The 20,472-nt window shown below is 44.9% G+C and overlaps 1 protein-coding gene across 1 annotated transcript in view; it reads left to right on the top strand.

Annotated features, from left to right (window-relative positions):
* The window catches only part of TLL2 (tolloid like 2), a gene marked incomplete at its 5' end in the record, with an annotated part of 130,478 nt that overhangs the window by 79,245 nt on the left and 30,761 nt on the right, over positions 1–20,472 (top strand). Inside the window, 5 exons of the mRNA XM_080693686.1 lie at positions 1,072–1,185; positions 5,850–6,028; positions 7,089–7,194; positions 14,745–14,869; positions 17,184–17,299. Of these exons, the coding sequence (XP_080549812.1) occupies positions 1,072–1,185; positions 5,850–6,028; positions 7,089–7,194; positions 14,745–14,869; positions 17,184–17,299 (640 nt within the window). The remainder of the gene's footprint in view (positions 1–1,071; positions 1,186–5,849; positions 6,029–7,088; positions 7,195–14,744; positions 14,870–17,183; positions 17,300–20,472) is intronic.

Genomic DNA, 20,472 nt, shown 5'->3' with positions numbered 1-20,472 from the left:
ATTCCAACAGCAGAGAAATGTGTGCACTCAAAGAACCAAAGTAGAGAATTTCGAACAGCGGCTATTGTTTCTCGGGCTTTTAGCTGTGTTCTTTCAGGTCTGGTGTGCTCTTCTTACCTAAGATTTATTCTGCCTCCATCAGAATGAACTCATCATATATATTAGAATTAAGCAAGGATCCTATGTTTTTCTGCAATTAGTAGGACTGTTGTTTTGATGAGTAATTGCGCTATAAACAGTTTGAACCAAACGTATCAAGATATTCAAAAAAAGTAGACAGCTAAGTTTTGGCTACTCAGAAAAGGTATGTTGTATCTTTCGCAAGGGAAATCCTTATTCCTAGTGTATTTCTATTCTGAGTCATCAGAACCAACTTAGTAAGACCCTGTTTCAAAATAAAAAATAAGCTGGGCGTGGTGGCGCACGCTTGCAATCCCCGCGCTTGGGAGGCGGAGACAGGAGGATCACACTGGTTCGAAGCCAGCCTTGCTGGCTTAAGAGACCCTGTTTCCAAATAAAAATATAAAAAATAGGTCTGGGACTGTAGCCCGGAGGTAGAAGGGCTTTCAGGAACCCCAGTACCACCAATAAAAAATTAAAAAATTAAAAAATTAAAAAATTAAAAATTAAATAGGTGCAGGTCAGAGGTAGAATGCTCCTGGGTTCAATCCCTAGTGTCCCCGCTTGCTTGCGCGCTCTCTCGCTCGCTCTCTCTCTCTCTCTCTCTCTCTCATACAAATGTTTAAAAGAATTTAATAGACAAAATTGTATCTGTTCCAGGCATACAATATAAATTGGTATGCCATTACGCTATGTAATGATCACCACAATCAAATTAATTAACACATCTGGCACCACCCCTGGTTAGTCTTCTGGGTGTATGTGTGGGAATGGTGGTGATAATTAATATGCTCTCTTATTATGCTTCAAATAAACATTACAGTATTATTAGCAAGTTTTTGGTTTTGAGATCCGAGTCAGCTTTGTCTTAAGCCAGAGCTCCATAAGCACCTCAGGAAGGCCTGGCCCCAGGTGAGACGTGGCCAGCACCTGCCCTGTCCTTTCAGGCAGCCAGAGGGCCATTTTTAAGCAGGCCATGAGACACTGGGAGAAGCACACCTGTGTGACCTTCATAGAGAGGACGGACGAGGAAAGCTTCATCGTGTTCAGTTACAGGACCTGTGGGTAAGTACGCAGAAGCAAGAGGCTAGCAGAATCAGAGGCAGCCGACCCAAGGGTGCATGAGTCTTGAATCTTCTCTGTAGTACCAAGTATTTCCAGTAAGCAGTGACTTACAGGAGTCTTGAGTTTCCTGGACACTCTCCTCATCATCAGTGAAATCACAATCCTTGGCAAAGCAGGTGGGTTCAGAAAGTGGCTCCAAGAGGACTCATTCCTAGTGGGTCCTGTCACCAGGAAAGCAATGGCGATTTTGTATTAGGAAAGACTGAGAGATGTGGTTCTTAACCTCTTGGGGTCAGTGACCCCACTGAGAAATGGATAGTTGATGAAGCTATTGCCTGTCCTCCCTCAAGAATGAATGTAAGCCAGGTGTGGTGTGCACGCTTTTAATCTCAGTAATTGGGAGGCAGATTCTTGGCCAGTCTCAGCAACTTAGGTCCTCTGCAACTTAATGAGACCCTGTTTCAAAAAAATAGCTGAGAGTGTAGCTCAAAGGCAGATCTCTCTGTGTTCAATCCTCAGTCACACACACACACACACACACACACACACACACACACACACACAGTGGATGTACATAGATACAAAATTTTGCATGCCATTAGTATCTGTTCAGCTAAAAAATGTGTGATATATCTTCCTACTGAAAGAAAAAGGTTACCATCTTGGGTCAAAATTCAAATCCCAACTGGCATGTTCTATACATTAGCTGATTACTGAAAAAAAAAAATGATCCAGAAAGATTTGAAAGCAAAAGGAAAGGAGAACTACAGGCAAACACTAGTAAAAATGAAGTGGATATCACAATTTCAGTTATAGACAAGGCTTTTGTTATTTTGGTTTTCATTCTTTATATATTTGTGGTGCCAGGGATGAAACTCGGGGGCTTTAGCAAGCTAAGCAAACACTCTGCCACTGAGCTAGAGCCCCAGCCTGGTTTCTGTTTCTAAAGTCAGAAAATATTTATTTTAAAAAGGTGGGACACTGTATAATGAGAAAGAAAGAAGTAAAAGCTTTGGTGAGAATATAAGTGCCACAAATATTTATACACCAAATAGTGTAACAGTAAGAGTTATAAAACAAGTCCAGGGAATCCAAGGGGAAATCGACAGAAACAGCAGCAGAAGAAGATTTATTTCACTTCTAGCAGCCCGAATAGGTTAGCATTAAGATGACCAAAAGTAAGTAGAAGTTCATAGAGGATTTGAGAAACACAGAGTTGATTCTGTAGGTCTGTCCTTGTGACATCCTTTAAAAGTGCATCTGGAAGGCTTATATACCTTGTCTATCAAACATGAAGGACATCTCCGTGGATTCTTTTTTTTGTGTGTGTGTGGGTCTGGGGGTGGAACCCAGGGGCATTCTACCTCCAAGCTACACACCCTGCCCTATTTTTTATTATTTATTTTGAAACTGGGTCTCACTGAGTTGCAGAGGGCCTCACTAAGTAGCTGAGGCTGTCCACGAACCGCGATCTTCTGGTCTCAGCCTCCTGAATGCTGGGATTACAAGCATGCGCCACCATGCCCGGCTTTCAATGGATTCTAAAAGGGAGAAATAACATTAAAATATTCTCAGATAGCAAAGCAATAAAACTGGACATGATAACAAAAATAGAATTAGCACTACCTAGTAAGTTAAAATTTTCTCCACCTACCTTTTATACTTCTTAGGTCAAAAAGATTAAAATTATAGAATGTCTAAAATTGTAGAATGTCTGTAGTTCAAAATGAAAAAGATAAGGCTAAAAGTATGTCCAGAAAATATCCACATCCATACTTAAGAATGACAATGAAATATTTGCCGGGCATGGTGGCACACACCTGTAATTCCAGTACTTGGGAAGTTGAGACAGGAGGATTGAAGGTTCAAGGACAGCCTCAGCAATTTAGCAGGACTCTCAGACACCTAGTGAGACCCTGTTCAAAACAAAAAATAAAAGGACTGGGGTGTAGCTTGAGGGTAGGAAAAAAAAAAAAGAATGATGATGAAATATTCAACTCAAAATTAGTGAAATAAACAAAACAACAACTAAATAAACCTAATTAGAGCACAAGAAAACAGACAAGGTAATATATTACAGGACTAATAAATCCAAGAGTGAGTTCTTTGAGTAAATACAAAATGCAATATATTAACCCCTTGTTAGCCAGGCGTGGTGGCCACGCTTGTAATCCCAGCGTTTGGGAGGCTGAGACAGGAGGATCAAAGTTTGCGGACAGCCTCAGCTACTTAGTGAGGCCCTTTGCAACTCAGTGAGACCCTGTTTCAAAATAAAGAATAAAAAATAGGGCTGGGGGTGTAGCTTGGAGGTAGAATGCCCCTGGGTTCCATCCCCAGTACCATAAAAATAAATAAATAAATAAGTAAATAAATAAATAAATAAAAGATAAAGCACTTGTTAGCCTAACTTACACAAAAAAGTGACAGCACAGACATATCCAAAATCAGAAATGGAAAAGGAGAAATAGCCATTGATATAGCAGAATCATAAAAGAGTGGTTTGAGATATTCTAGGGCAAGAAATGTGAAAGTCTGGATAATGTAAATGACTTCAGGGTAAATACAAAGTATTGGCACAGATTAATATCTCTGAAAGAAATTGAAAAATGGAGTAGAAAATTTATCTCCCCAAAGCACAGAGCTTCACTGGGGAATTCTTTTAGACCTTCAAGAAACAGATTATTCTGATACCACTGAAACTTTTCAGAGCATTGAGAAAGAACATTTCCAGGTTCCTTTCAGAAACCATCATGGCTAACATTGCTACCTTGAAGTGACAGAAGACACCAGTAATAAGTAAATTAGTCTTATTTCACATGTGAATGATCATGCGTAATCCTAAATAAAACACTGGAATCCTGCAATAGAGGAGAAGAATAGGCTGCTATACAGGATAGCTAAGGAACACAAGACCAGTTCACCATCAGGAAATCCTGCTCGCATGACTGATAGGCCAAAGGAGAGAAGTCGTATGCTTATCTTAGTACATGCTAGGCCTCTGTATCACTCAACATGGACTTAATGTTTAAAAAGTAGACAAGATAGCAGAGAAATGGATATCAATTGCAAGAAATCATATATATTCATATATACATATAAAATACATTTATATGTATATAATTTAAACCCCAAAGCCAACATTGATGATAATCCCAGAAGCATATCTGTCAGAAAGAGGAACACGTTAAAGAAGTTTATGGTCACCACCACTATTGAATGTTTTTTAGAAATATTTAGTAATATAACTGGATAAGAGAATGAAGAGCAGTATGAATATTGGCAGGAATGAGGCAAAACTTTTCCCTGAGAGACTCTACTGAGGTGGACTGATCAAAAAATTAATAACCAAAAATTAATTGCTTTTTTACATATGAAATAGCTTGATAGTTTTTTAAATGGGAAATATTATAGCTTTTTTATTATAATCAAAATTTCTAATGCACATATCTTTTACCCATCACTCCCATTGCTAGGGGTTTACTTTCCCACAAACAAGCAAGAGTTCCTCTGTTTCTTTGTTTTGCTTTTGTTTTGTTGTTTTTTTTATTTCTCTCCGATGCAGTTTATAAAGCAAAAATTAAATGAGCATTAATAGGAGACTGATGAGATAAATTTTAGTACTATAAAATATTAGTACCATGAAATAAATGTAGTACTATGTTACTCTGAAAAGAATAAAAGAGGTCTATATGTATAAAAATATCTCTAAATTGAGGGAAAGAGACAGGATAAAGAACAATGTACACAGAATATTGTGTAATTTAAATACGTATTATATGTAAAGATATCTATTTTTATATTATATCTTATCCATCTATCTGTCTATCTTAAAATTGCCTGGGAGGACATCCCAGAGTCTGTCAGCAATGTTTAGCTTTGGATAAAAATAAAAAACTGGATGTGGGGATGAGAGACTTCGATCTTTTATAATATGTTCATTTTTTTCATACTGGAGATTGAGCTCAGGGATATTTTACCTCCAAGTTACACCCCCAGCCCTATTTTACTTTATGTTTTTAAAATCTTGAGACAGAATCTCACTAAGTTGTGGAGAGCCTTGCTAAGTTGTCGATGCTGGCCACAAACTTGCAATCCTCCTGTCTCTACTTCCCAAATACTGAAATTATAGGTGTGTGCCACCATGCTTCTTTTCATGTATTTAAAAAAAATGCTCAGTAGACCTTACCTGGGTGGTACAGTAATGGACCATTTCAATTTCCTTTCATACCTTTATCAAAATAATTTGACAAAACCAGCGTTGGCCAACATATGAGGAATCACGAATACATATTCCTTGAAAAAAGAATCATGTCCAGAAGGGAGTCATCTCTAAGATTCCTCTGACGATGGCACACAAAGCGTGCCTTCCAGATACTCAACGGCTCCTCCTGCTCTCTCTCTCTCTTTTCCCTGTCCTCATCCACGGCCCGCAGACTCGGCACCTGAGGTGGAGGGAAGGGTGTGGTATGTCCTTTATTTCCTGCGGGGGGCCATTTCTCTCTTCAGCTTCTCATGACCATCAAAAAGTCAAGCAGCACTTTGGAGGAAATTTCTGCATTGTGTGGGAGGTGGATGAGAACACTTTTACCTCTGACCTGCTGTTTCTTCTACACACCTACACACACATCTGTGTGGCTGACCTGCATATTTCTATCATTGTCCAGCTGTTGCTCCTACGTTGGGCGCCGAGGAGGGGGTCCGCAGGCCATATCCATTGGGAAAAACTGCGACAAGTTTGGCATTGTGGCTCATGAGCTAGGCCACGTGGTTGGGTTCTGGCATGAACACACCCGGCCGGATAGAGACCAACATGTCACCATCATTAGAGAAAACATCCAGCCAGGTAAGGAGGCCTGGGTGGTGTCTGGAATCCTCCAGCCAGGAAGCTGGCATCCATGGGGTCAGCAGGAAGTTATGCAGTTGCCTTAAACATCCTTTTGAGAATGTAAATTGTGAAGTAGTGGGGATTGAAGGCGAGGACCTGCTGGGAACTGACCAATGCCAACTACGAAATATGGAGGTAGCCACCCAGTTGTCTGTGTTTATCGCCGGAACTTGTCTACCAGTGGCCTTCCTGGGAATTCACCGCTGAAGCTCATAGGTTAGAACAGAAGCAAAATAATGATTTTCCAAAAAAAAATAAAGAACAATGAAATCTAATCCTATTTCCTAAAATGGAAAAGAATCAACCAGAATACTGTTGTAGCATTGGGGCCAATCAACCCAAAATAGAGTTCTCATGGATGCTGTCATGAGGCACTCTTGCTGATTTGGGCAACATATCTTTTTGAAATTGCAAATATAATTAAAATAGGAGCACATGTCAAAACAATGCCTCTGCCTAGAAGCACCCTGCCTCAAGGCAGATAATGTGCCTTGATTTTTTTAAGTAAAATAATATCTACGTGTTAAATAATTTGATATAGGCTTGATACTGAACAGGAGAGTCACTGGTTGAGTTATACAGTTGCCTTAAGCATGCTTTTGAGAGTCTAAATTGTGAAGTATTGGGAACTGAAATTAATGCTCTGTTTTATTTTCTTTTGTTTCTTTAAATTGCAAGTTCAAGATTTTTTTTTGGATTTTAGTTTAAAAATTTTGCGGGGGTGGGAAGGATAAGCAAAATCTAACTTATCTAATTAGCACTAATTTGTCTGCAAGCACAGTTGAAGGTTTTCAAGTGGGATTTGGAGAGGGGCGTGGGGTGGTGGGGCTGGGAGAACACAGGGTTTGCTCTAAGTTTCTAATTTCTAATCTATTAGAAACAGCACCTCGCACCCTGGTATTGGACAGATGGGGCTTCAAGCCATGGGAAGTTGCTATGGGCCCTCCTTCTCCATCCTCTGCCTCCTTCCAGGTGCTGCCTTGGTTTTCAAAGGCCTTAACAGAGTGTTGTATCACAGGTCAGGAGTATAATTTCTTAAAAATGGAAGCTGGGGAAGTGAGCTCTCTGGGAGAGACATACGACTTTGACAGCATCATGCACTACGCCCGGAACACCTTCTCAAGGTCGGAACCATGCTTGTGCTACCTGTGTTTTATTGTGCCTGCCGCAGGCTTGGGTCAGGTTCCTGAGGCCCGCCGAGAGCGAGCAGGTCTCTGCATGCTTCTCGCATGGCCAGCCTGTCTGCCCTTGAAATACTGTGGCCTCTGGCTGCAGTGAAATATAATCTAATCAGGTTCCCGCTAATAAGATTGAATCCCATTGTGAAGCTGGCATTCCATCAGCCCCAATGTCACAAGCAGCAAACTGGAAAGGGGAAATTATCGAGAGGTTGGCTGGGATAATAACTTAGAGGCTCTGTGCTAAATTTCCAGTGGGCGGGGGGATGATTTAGAGCATGTCCTCCTATGAGCATGGTGGTGCTCACCAGTCCTCCTGGAGAAGCTTAGGTTTATTGGGAGCTGGGACGTGTCAGAGATAAGAGGGCTATAAATCACAGGCTCGTTTTAGAGGTAAAGAAGACAATGCTGTGGCCAGTTCACTTGTGCACAGGTCGCTGGGGGTGCAGTGAGAACAGAGATCTGGGTTTCCTGCCTGCAGGTGGTAAATGTTGTAAGCTACCTACCCAAGTAGGGCTGGACCAGTTGTTTGTGGCTGACATCAGCAGGATCTGTTCTGGTGAACTGTACAGATGTTGAGTATTCTCTGTCCTGCTCATGCTCCTAGACCTCATAATGTTTTCCACATAGAACTTTCACTCCCCCCCAGTCTCATTTTTGTAGGTCTTTCCCACTCCCAAGTTAAAGATGTCTAAATATTTTTTTCTCTTAGCGCATCCTTTTCAGTCTCCTCTTAAAACCAGCTCTTTTTTTTTTTTATTCAATCATTCTCCCACAAAAGGTTTGTGATAACTTCCAAAACACACATGGGAGAACTGAGAAAAAATGGGGAGGGGGAGAAAGAAAGGGAACAATAAGAATAGAAAGTTGTGTTGAATTAAACTGAATAAAATTGAATACATGCTGTCAAATCATGTGTACTTCATTGGCATTGGCAGCAAATCCTGCCCTGTGCTTCCTAGAAGACACAGCAAAGAGGGAGACAATCCCATTCTGTGGATCTCCATGCACATAAAGATTAAAGAGAGCCACTGGCTAGGGAAACAGCGTCTGAACTGAAAGAGAAATTAGTCACCAGGGCACTTTGGTTCCTTGGTGACACTGCTGGAGGCACCCTGTTGACAAGGTTATAGGACTGGTAAATGTCAGCATCCCAACTTCTCCAGGACACACTCCCGACTACACAGCTGACTCAGTCCTGACCTCTCTTGCACTTAGGCAGGAGCAGGGTAGTTTGGTCAAACCAGCATCTTTTTTTTTTTTTTTTTTTTTTTTTTTTTTGTGGTACTGGGGATGGAACCCAGAGGCTTTCTACCTCCGGGCTATACTCCCAGACCTTTTTTTTTTTATATTTTATTTGGAAACAGGGTCTCACTAAGTTGCTGAAAGCCTCACTAAGCAGCTGAGACTGGCTTCGAACCCGTGCGATCCTCCTGTCTCAGCCTCCCAAGTGCGGGAATTACAAGCGTGTGCCACCATGCCCGGCTCAGCATCTTTGATAGCACTTTGAGCCACTGGATTCTTTGCTTTCCTCCTGGCCCTTCTTCAAAGACACTATGTTATGACAAAAAAAAAGACCACTGAATTGAGAATAGGGAGACTAGTTCCAGCTAGTTCTCCCATGAACCTTGCTGTTGACAGCAACTGGGCCAGCTCTGTGGTGGGTTGCATCTCCCCTACCCGGGCGGCCGACTCCTGAAATGGGACACAAGGTGTTCTCTGAACCCCTTCCAGCTGAAACCTTCATGTTACAATTTCACATCTGTGTGGCTGGGGGAAGATTGATGGATATGACTCCTCCATTGCTCTATAAGAAATCCGAGGCTGTTGGGGCCTCCTCTCCCAGCGTGGGAGACTGACTTGAGGGGCCTCTCTGGGTCTCTGCATGGAGTCTCAGGAAGCCATCGGCGCAGGCGGGATGAGCGCACACCCCACATATGTCGGGGTGGTGTGTGGGTGTTGGGCTGACTCATCACTTTGGAAAGTGATGCAAGGTATAACTGAGTGTTCCCCATCACCCTAGGGCTGCAGGCTGTTACACAGAAACCAAGTGTTAGAGTGTGGGAACCAACTTCAAGGTGCCCCAGCTGAGAAGCTCACACTTTGGGCCCACCTGTTAATATTCATCGGTTGCATTCCTCACTCCTGTAGACAGATCCTTGAGGCCAGAGTCTATCTCATTCTCTTTTAGTCCCCAGCACCGGTAGGGTGCCTGACACACAGTACTGTCCAATAGATGTTTGTTAAGTGAATAAATTAACAAGTGAATTCAAAGGGGCCTGGAGGTCGGCAGTGCTGGGGAATAAATAAGAAAAGGAAGAAATTTCCATTATTCTCATTGCAATTCTTCCACATATCATAAATGCGTGATCACTTCGGGAAGGAGAATCTGCAGGTCTCCCCTTGTAGGACATGTAATGGGATTTAGGAAGTGCAACGTGGTCTTTGGGCCTGCTCAGTGCCAGCCCTACATAAAGCTCCAGACCCAGGCCAGACATGGGCTCTTCCAGCTCCGCAATTCTTTTTTTTTTTTTTCTTTGCAGTTCTGGGGATAGAACCTAGGGGCATTCTACCTCTGAGCTACACCCCCAGCCCTATTTTTATTCTATATTTTGAAATAGGGTCTCACTAAGTTGCAGAGGGCCTCACTAAGTAACTGAAGCTGGCTGTGAACCTGTGATCCTCCTGTCTCAGCCTCCCAAGTACTGGGATTACAAACCTGTGCCACCAAGCCCAGCTCGTGCTCTCTCTCTCTCTCTCTCTCTCTCTCTCTCTCTCTCTCTCTCTCTCTCTCTCTCCCTCTCCCTCTCTCTCTGCCTCTTTTTTGTTTTCCTTCTTTCTTTTTTTTAAAAAAAACTATATTTTTCTGTGATCTCTAGCTCATAATCCCATCCCTTTTGCCCCTCAGGAGATAAACATCACTGATGCTATTGTCAGTGTAAACCATCTTATCAGCACGAACCAGTGGCCATCCATGGGCCAAGCCCAGGCAGCAATCATTTCTCATCTAAGGTACCTGGAATCCCTAGGAGGGAGACTTTGTTTCTATGACAGCACCTGTTGTAGTGGGCAGCTCCCTCAGAGGCCGATTTTCCGGTCTGCTACTGCTACCTTATCTATTGCTACAGAACAATTTGAGGCCAGACTTAGTGACTTAAAACAGCAGCTTATTGTTTTTTTTTTTCTGAGATGCTGGGTCTGTCTGGCTTCTTCTCTGGGAAGAAAGGCCTGGGATTGCTCACACAGCAACAGTCATTTGACAGCTCCATTAGACCAGGGAGTCCAGGGCAGCCAGTCACAGGTCTGGCAGTTGATGCCACCCCTAGGTTCTTTGCTGCTTGAGGACATAGCTCCTGGAGAGCAGCTGAAAACTGTAAGCCTCATAGGGCTCAGGCTCTTGAACTTGCATGATATTTTCTATGCCACATTCTACTGGTCAGAGCACCCCACAAGGCCAGCTCAGACTTGGAACTGGAGCATTCTGTCTTTGAGCTATACCCTCAGCCCTACTTTATCTTTTATTTTGAAACAGGGTCTCACTAAGTTGCTGAGGATGGACTCAAACCTGTGATCCTCCTATTCCAGCTTCCCAAGTATTGAAATTGCAGGCATGCTTTGACTCAGGTTCCTGACTTAGACTCTACCTCTTAAAGAGGGGTGGTAAGTTCATATTGCAACGAGATACAGATATTAGGAAGTGTGATTCATTGTTTTAACAGTCTGCCACTGATATCTTCTTACCCCTGCCCCAGAATTCAGAATGGTTTTTGTAAATCTATTTTGCTGCAAGTGGATACCTGCATTGCCCTTTCTGCCATTTTTCTGCATGGATTTTCAGAGAATGATCTTGTTCTATGAGCCTTTACTGGAGGGCATTTCTGCCCTTTTTTCCAAAAGTTTCTACACTCCCTAACTCCAGATCCTTACTTCTGGCCCCATATACTCTGGTGCTGGACTGCACCTTGTCTTTGTTTCTATGAAAAGGCAGAAAATAGTCTGCGGAACAGAAGCTCACCTGGGTGCAAAGGCTTTTTCTGCTGATGGGAAACCCAGTCTTTGTTTCTCTTTATGACTGAGCTGTCTCCTTACAAGGCTATCCCCTTCGGTTACTGCCGGTCCCCTCTCCCCTCTCAGTTGGACCCAGGCTGTGGGGGAACAGTGTCGGTGTCATTGGAAGTTATGTTGGGCACAGGTCCAGGAGATGAGGAGGCAGTTCCCCAGTACAGGGCCGTCTTTGTTTGGAGAACTCTGAGCTGATGGTTTTATTCCCTCAGGCATCTGCCAAACCCTGTCTCAGTCTAGCAGAAAGTCAGTGCTAGGAGCTGTCCTCCATGGCAGGGGAAGGAGCCTTGCAGGGGTGCTTTATGTCCTCGACTTTATCCAGAACCCTAGCACCTTTATCTCGCTGGCAGATTGGGGACTTGCAGGGATGTCCCAGCTCCAAAGACAGAGTGTGAGCAATGTTGTGCCTGCTTGAAGTCTCCAGGGCTCAAAGTCTCTGTTTTCTTAACACTATCACTGAATGGATGCACAGTGTGACCTAATGGCTCCTGGGCAGTGGGAAACACTGACGGGAAAGAAGAAAAAGCTTGGGGATAGCTCTCGACCTGCTTGAGTTCCAGGGCTGGCCATCCCCTGGGCAAATCACATAAGCCCCGCACCTGGCTGTCTTACTTTCTGTAGAGTAGGATGCCTAGTGGTAATGGACTTGCCACCCAGGTGTAATGAAGGTTAAAATAGTTGATACAGATAAAGTGCCCAAACCAGGGCCTGGCACAGAGGAACTCCTATGGGTGTGAATGCCAGGCCTGCTCATGACTTTGCCGGTCACCAGCAAGGGCTGTGAGCCCGGACTGCTTAGACGATGTGGGAACCCTTATGTTTGTGCTGCAAATTTTCTTTCTTGGGGGAAATAATTACAAATAAACATCTTTTGTTAGAGCAGAAGTGTCTGTTCTTATGGTAGTTGGTAGTTGAATTTAGAATTTTCATAGAATCACCACGTATGGTTTAAATGGGAAGGCAGTATGGGAGGCCCTGGATTCTGCTGAAGTTTCTCTAGAGGACACAGAAGGGAGGCAGTGGGCATTCAAGAAAGCCAAAGCAGAGAGCTCGATGTTGGGCACAGGGAGCCTGGGAGGAAATCAGCAGGCAGTCTAGACTCTTGCCTGTTAACGTGAGAAAGAAAGTGAGCTGGAAGTCTAGTTTAGAAAAAAGCAAGCATGTGCAAGAACTGAAAAGATAACAAAATGATGAAACCAGGAAAAAAAAAACAGAAAAAAAAAAGAGTTTAGAGAAACAGAGTGTTTGAAAGGGAAAAAAGCCAGCGAATGGCCAGGTTAGGTATACATTTCAGCATTTTCTCTCAAATGTAAATAGCTAGTTTGCAAATAACTTTGACGCTGCCCTATCTTGGCTGCAGGATCTCATCCGAGGAATATTTCTTGCAGTCTGCTTTGCTCTGATCCCTGAGGACAGTTTCTGTGCGGGAGGAGCTTACTCTTAGCAGAGAAGACAAATGCTACCATCCCTCCAAAAAAGACAGTGCAGTATAAGAGCCGACTAGCAGAGGTGGCTCCTGTCTCTGAGCTCAGAGAGCAGTGATCTGGGAACTGAGAGAAGAATGTGAGGAGGGAAGAGGTGACAGGTTGCAGGGCTCCAGAGAGGACAAGGGAAGACTGAGAAATACCCTTCGGTAGGTGTGTGGAGACCATCGTGGTGGGGTCAGGTGGCACTCGGAGTGAGGAGTGAAGGGGAGAGGCCAGTATCAGAGAGAATTCTTTCCAAAAACACAGTTAAGAAAGAAGAAAACAGGATGAGTGAGGAGTGAAGGGGAGAGGCCAGTATCAGAGAGAATTCTTTCCAAAAACACAGTTAAGAAAGAAGAAAACAGGATGAGCATGGTGGCACTTGCCTGTAATCCCAATCCCAGTACTTGGGAGGCTGAGACAGGAGGACTGCAGGTTCGAAGCCAGCCTCAGAAACTTATTGAGGCACTTGGCAACTAAGCGAGACCCTGTTTTGTTTTGTTTAAAAAGCACTATGAAGCCGGGCGTGGCGATGCATGCTTGTAATCCCCGCACTTGGGAGGCAGAGACAGGAGGATCGCGCAGGTTCGAAGCCAACCGTGCTGGCTTAAGAGACCTTGTTTCCAAATTTTAAAAAAAGTATAAAATAGGTCTGGGAGCATAGCCTGGAGGTAAAAGGGCTTCCAGGAACCCCAGTACCATCAAAAAAAAAAAAAAAAAAAAAAGCACTAGGAATCTGGGTGTGGTGGTACATACTTGTAATCCCAGTATTTGGGGGTCTGAGACAGAAGGATCGAAGCCTCAGCTACTTAGTGAGGCTCTCCACAATTTACAGAAACCCTGTTTCAAAATAAAGAATAAAAAAATAGGGCTGGGGGGGGTAGCTCAGAGGTAGAATGCCCTTGGATTCAATCCTCAGTTCCAAAAATTTTTTTAAAAATAAATAGAAAGGGCTATTGGTGTAGTTCAAAGGTAGAAAGCCCCTGGGTTCAATCCCCAGTACAAAATAAATAAATAAGAAAAGAGAAAAAAGAAAAGAAAAAAAAGTAAGGAAAAAAGGAAATGGGTGGTATCTGGAGAAGGGGCCGGTCAAAAGCAAGGCCCAAAGCTCCAGGAGAGGCCCTAGACAGATGGTCTGCAGGTGGAGGAGGAGGCCCCGGCTGGCAGCAGAGCCAGTGGAAGAGTCAGGCCAGCGTGGAGGTGTAAATGGGAGGGCCAGCTCTCAGCTGGGCATCCCGGGTTTCCACTTGTGTTTTGGAAATGCAACTCTTATTTTTAGATATCATCACTTAGGAGAAGAATCAGACATTAATACTGGGTAGGGCCACCACAACCATGTAGGCCAACCCCTTACTGTACAGAGGAGTAACCTGAGGCTCAGAAAGGCTCAGAGAAGGGAAGGGGCTTGTCAAGCTCACCTGGGTTGCTAAGCCAGGCCTGGCCTAGAAATCTCCAGGCCTGGGTTCTTTTGACATCCTCTTGTTCTCTGTATTCGTCTCACTGTCCATCTGATTGCCTGTCTGACTGGCAAGACCCTCAAATCGGATTCACACACCCTCCACCTGCAGGGTGGATGACCAGCCCTCATGCACACTGTGCTGGTTACCGGCTCTCCCTGAAATGGCCCCAAGCCCCATCCACACGTGTGCAGGGCTGCCCCACACATCACCTGCCCCACGGCTGCCCAAAAGCCACTCCCAGCCTCATGCGGCATGGGGCCCCCGGCTCCATGGGATGCTCAGTGCACATCAGTACAGTCGGCTCCTGCCTACAGGGCAGAGCATATTGGCAATCACTTTCCCCCAGGAAAGTGAGTCAGTCAGCTGAGGATACGAAATGCTACGAGGCCAGCGGGGCGAAGGGAGCCACTCCCTCACAGGACGAGGAAGCAGACACTGGAAATCCCAGTGTGCATGACCTGCAGCCCTGACTCTTCTTCCTCCCTCTCTCTCTCTTTCCTTCCTGTAGAGGAGTGTTCCTAGACACCATCCTCCCCCGCCGGGATGACAATGGCGTCAGGCCAACCATTGGCCAGCGTGTGCGCCTCAGTCAGGGCGACATAGCTCAAGCCAGGAAGCTGTACAAATGCCCAGGTAACTGAGCCACGGGGATTCCCAGCGCCTCCCTGCATCTGTGATGTTTGCAAACAGCCTCCTCGCTGGACTGATAGCTTGGGGAATCTAAAAGGACTACATTCCGGCAGCCGGTACTTCTGGTAGCCTTCTCTTAGGAGGTGTGAGACAGTGTAAAAACCAAAAATGGGAAGGAGAATCACGGGTCTCAGAGCCCATGCTGGATGTATGGGGGTCCTCAGACTTCTCTGGCAAAGCCTGGGGACTGGAGGGGAAGAGGCCAAGGCAGTGTGGCCCCATGACAGTAAGAGCAACTCTCCTTCCTGTGGGACTGGAAAGTCGGTGGGGAGACAAAGCGAGGGGGAGCTCTAGGAGGATGGGGGTCACTATCCAAAGCGCTCCGGGTGGAAGAAGTTCAGTGCTGTAAATGAGGCCCTTCCCATGGTGTCCAGTGACCAGCAGTCTGCCTTGAGCCCTGGGCAATACCCTGGGGTTGGATCAAATGCCCGCCCAGCAGTTCCCTGCCGTGGATTGGCCCCTTTGGCTTTGGTACCGCCCCACTGCTCTGGAAGCGTGATAGTGCCCTCCAAACTGCTGGACATCTTCGCAAAGCACTGGTCTCAGCAGCTGATTTTTTCTTTTTTACTACTGGTGGGACAGAACCCACTTTGGTGGTTTGGGGATGATGGAAGGAAGTTCAATTACCAACAAGTTCAGTAAGTTCTTCCAAATGGAGGGCCATTGGAGAAAATCTGGGCTGTTACCGTACCCTACTACGGAGGACTGTGGAGCCTGCAAAGGGCCAAGTGGGGTTACATTGCCACAAAACTAGAAAACACATCCATCCAGCTTGCACTCATCTGGGGGCATGTTAGGGCTGAAATACAGGACACACATATCATATAACTGGCTGAATTTAAAGGGAAACCTTATAGCATTCCCTGGGAAATGCCATCGTATTTATTTAGTTATAATGTATAGCTGCTTATTTCCCCAAAGAGTTTGAGGCAGCTGGTAAATACCATGGAGTCACACAGTAATATATCTGTTCTTGCAGAATGTTGATGGTTATTCTGAAATAATTTCCACGGAACCCTCGGGGGTGTTGACTGCCGGGCATAATCCTCATGATGCCTGGCAGTTGTTCGGTAATGTGATATTGAAGCCCTGATAGCCAGGATTTCCTGAGGCCAGTGACGGGCAGCTCTCCATGTATCCCTTCCTGTAGCTCCCAAAAAATATGGAGCTAAGGCTGTTGCCACGCAAAGGCTGAATCACATGTAGGAGAAATTTTTCAGGGTGCTTGTTCCTCACACTTTGGTGGGGTGGGGGGCAAAGAGGAGGGTCACTCAGCAAGCCAGTGTCTTTGGTCTCTGGGGTTCTGGGAGATCCCAAACAATCTGCAGCTCCCAGGGTACAGATATGCATTTTTAAAAGGACCCCCTAGGGGAAGTAGTTTTCACATACGGGTTTTCCATTTTAGACACATTACCAAGCACCCCACACACCCAAGGGTAGAATAGAACACTAGAGAATATTCTAGCCTCCTGAGCATCTGCATTTTTGTCTGTTTTACTTACTATTTGATAGCTCTTTTAGAGGGGTGTGTGTGGGAGAAAGAGAGAGTGAAAGAGAAAGAGAGGAGGAGGAGGAGGAAGAGAAGGAGGAGGAGAAGAAGAAGGAGAAGGAGGAGGAGAGGAAGAAGAAGAAGAAGAAGAAGAAGAAGAAGAAGAAGAAGAAGAAGAAGAAGAAGAAGAAGAAGAGGAAGAAGGGGGAGAGAGAGAGAGAGAGAGAGAGAGAGAGAGAGAGAGAGAGAGAGAGAAGATTCAAGCTAACAGCTGAAATAAGTTTCAAAGCATTTCTTTTCTCTTTGCTTCCCTGACTTGCACTCCAAGTCCTCCCGCCATGGATGTATCATCAAGCATCATCATGATGCCAATGTAGGGCACACTTACTGGGTGCCAGGCAGTTAGTGTCCCCTGTTATCTAATGCAGATGATTTCATATACACCGAGAGACAACCTGATTGACAGATAATAAAACCAAGGCCCAGCACACAGCCACACAGCTGGCTGGAGAGCTGAGATTCAAAGTCCGGTTCTGGGATGTGCTCAGTCCTGAGAGCCTTAGCAGAAGTCCCTGGGTGTTATTCTTTGCACCGGATGCTACTTTTGCTTTATGAGTCAGAAAAATGGTCGACCTGCCTGACTTGCCACTTGCCAGCCATTCTGAGGGCTTGGGTGGTAAAGCGGGGTCCAGGGGCTCTGGGAAAGGAACTGCTCGGCCGGGGAGCAGATGCGCACGCCAGCCTCAACGTTGTCATTTTCTTGTGCAGCATGTGGGGAGACCCTGCAAGACACAACAGGAAACTTTTCTGCACCTGGCTTTCCCAATGGGTACCCTTCTTACTCTCACTGTGTATGGAGGATCTCAGTCACTCCAGGGGAAAAGGTAGGAACCTTCAGTACCTTCATCTGATCATTGCACATGGTACCAAAATCTCACACTATGCCCCGTAAATGTGTGCCATTATTACAGGTTAATCAAAAAATTAAAAAAAAAACCAAGCTGGGCGTGGTGTCCGTTGCCTATAATCCTAGTACTTGGGAGGCTGAGACAGGAGCATCAAAGTTTCACGGCCAGCCTCAGCAACTTAGTGAGACCCTGCTTCAAAATAAAAACTAAAATAGGAAATAGGACTAGGGTGTAGCACAGAGGTAGAATGCCCCTGGAAATCCACCAAAATTATAATTAAAAATAAATGTTTAAGCCCGGCATAGTGGTGCATACTTGTGATCCCCGCACTTGGAAGGCAGAGACAGGAGGATTGCGCAGGTTCGAAGCCAGCCTTGCTGGCTTAAGAGACCCTGTTTCCAAATAAAAAAATAGAAAAATAGGTCTGAGAGTGTAGCCCGGAGGTAGAAGGGTTTCATCCCCAGTACCACCAAAAATAAATAAATAAATAAATAAATAAATAAATAAATAAATAAATATTTAAGAAGATGGAAATGTTAGCTGCCCTAATTTGATGGTTATACATAGCATATATGTATCAAATCATACTATGCCCCATAATATATATAATTAAAATAACAACAGTTGATATTACTTTAAAAGGTAGGCGGAACACCTTCTTGGAAATGGCATGGCCCCCTGGCTTAGGGGAGGTGGGAGGATACACGCTCATGCCAGGGTGACGCTGCTTGCTTTACGTTTATTGTTTTTGAATTTCTCAGCCAGTCTCACTCATACACAGAGGCCTGGCATGTACTGAGTATCCATGTAAGTTAAACTCAAGCTAATCGTTTGTGAAGTAAAGAGGGCTTTACCTCGGTAAGTGCACCATCGAATACTCTGGAGAGCGAGGTCCCATTTAGAACTTGCTAACAGCTTAGAGTGCTGCTCTGGAAGAGGTCGGCATGGGAGAGCTGGCCCCACCCGCAGCTGGCTTCTCTTCCCCTGCCTTCCATCTCAACATTTGGGGCTTTGGGGCTGCTAGTGTTGACACTGTAGCCCAAGCATCACCTACTCCTGCCTTGTAGACAGCTGCTCTTTGGCTGCCCTCTGCAGGGCGGGCTGGCCAGATATGCACCCACCCTTGGAAGGTGGTTCCATAGAAGAGGGTCATTCTATCTTGGAGCTAGAACCACAGGCCCTTTTTATTTTTTATTTTGAAACAGGGTTTCGCTAAGTTGCTGAGGCTAGTCTCAAACCTGCGATCCTCCTGACTCAGTCTCCCAAGTATTGGGATTATAACCGTGTGCCACTGCGCCCAGCTTCAGGTTGCATATTTCTATATCTATTCTATAGATGAGGAATTTGAGGCTTAGACCTAAGGAAATTACCCAAATCCACAGTAAGATGCAGAACTTGGAATGGAGAACCCAGGCTTTGTACTGCAGAGTTCATCTTTCTACTACGTCTCTATGAATCCAAGTGTTCTTCAGGTTGTCTCAGATTAGCTGCAACTATCTTTGGCAAAGCCTCTCTTTTTCTGGGCTCCAGGTAAAGGGAAACCCTCTGAGTTCAAAGATTTCTCTATAATCATACCTGTCATGGCATGTCCACCGCATCATGACTGCTGATGTATTTGCCCTGCTTCTAAACCTGAAGTTCACTGAGGATGGAGATTGTCCACCCTCGTCTCAGAACCCCACAGGGTCTGTGGTACAATGACAGTCGCTCAGTGAGCATTTGTTGAACAGATATGTGAAGGACCGAGTGAAAACCAGCAGCTGGGGATGGCAGTGGGGTGTGTTGGAATTTTTAAGGTACCTGTAGGCAGCCTTCGAGTATTTCCATATCATAGCTTTAAAAAGTTTCCGTTCTCCGGGCGTGGTGGCACACGCTTGTAATCTCTGCGCTTGGGAGGCGAAGACAGGAGGATTGCGCAGGTTCAAAGCCAGCCACCCTGGCTTAAGAGACCCTGGTTCCAAATAAAAATATTAAAAAATAGGTCTGGGAGTGTATCCCGGAGGTACAAGGGTTTCCAGGAACCCCAGTACCACACACACACACACACACACAAAGTGTCCATTTAAAAAGCAAGGCATAAGCTGGGCATGGTGGCTCACGCTTGTAATCCCAACATTTGGGAGGCTGAGACAGGAGGATCACGGTTCAAGGACGGTCTCAGCTACTTAGTGAGGCCCTTTGCAACTCAGTGAGACCCTGTTTAAAAAAATAAAGAATAAAAGATAGGGCTGGGGGTGTAGCTCAGAGGTAGAATGCCCCTAGGTTCCATCCCAGTACTGCTAAAATATAAAAAATAAAAAAATAAAAAGCCAGGCATGGTGGTGTATGCTTGTAATCCCAGCATTGGGGAGGCTTGGATGTAGAAAGCCCCTGGGTTCCATCCCTAGTACGGCAAAAAATAAAAAGTCCATTTAAATTTCAAATAAAGCATAGTGCTATCTTTAAGAGAGAAATGGCTAGGAAACATGAGCATTTTCTATGGCCTGGATTTTAGCTTCAGTCTGTAAAGTGCATAACTTCCTTAATTCCTCACATCAGCCTCCTGTGCTGGGCTGTACCTTGCACTTTTTACGGGCAAGGAAGTCAATTGCCTAAGCCTACTAAGTCTGTTGCAAAGTCAGGCTTTGAACCTGGGTGACTGAACTGAGAGCTGCATGCTTGACCATCATTTTACATTATCACCCAAAGAGGACAGGCTAGTACACAGACTTGAGTGTGCATTCATACATACACATTTGCACACATGCATGTGCCGGCACACATGCACACATCCCTTCTTTGACTCTAAGCATGTAAGACAGTGTGTTTACCACCTTGTATCCCAGACTCCAGACTTTCTTCCTTGGGTAGATGTGCCGTCCCAGTGTCTGCTGGAGATGCTAAAAGGAGGGAGGCAGGGACAAGGAGAAGGAAGAGGAAGGGAGCTGGCAATCTCCAAATTGCTGAATTGCCCTGCATAGCCAAGCCCTGTCATACATTTGAACTGTGTAAGCATCTCCAAGCTTCAATTACTTGTGCTAACTGGGGGCAGGGAGAATATGCATCATTGAAATTCCTGCACCAATTATTCCAATTTCTGCTTCACCCAGCCTTCCCCAGAGCTGCTAGTAATTAGCAAACTTGATTGATTCAAGTATCGCCTCTCGTTC

This window comes from Muscardinus avellanarius (assembly GCF_963383645.1).
Source record: "Muscardinus avellanarius genome assembly, chromosome: 4".
In the NCBI taxonomy this organism is placed as follows: domain Eukaryota; kingdom Metazoa; phylum Chordata; class Mammalia; order Rodentia; family Gliridae; genus Muscardinus; species Muscardinus avellanarius.
Note: the sequence above shows the minus strand (reverse complement) of the source record. Positions and strands in the feature narration are given on the sequence as shown.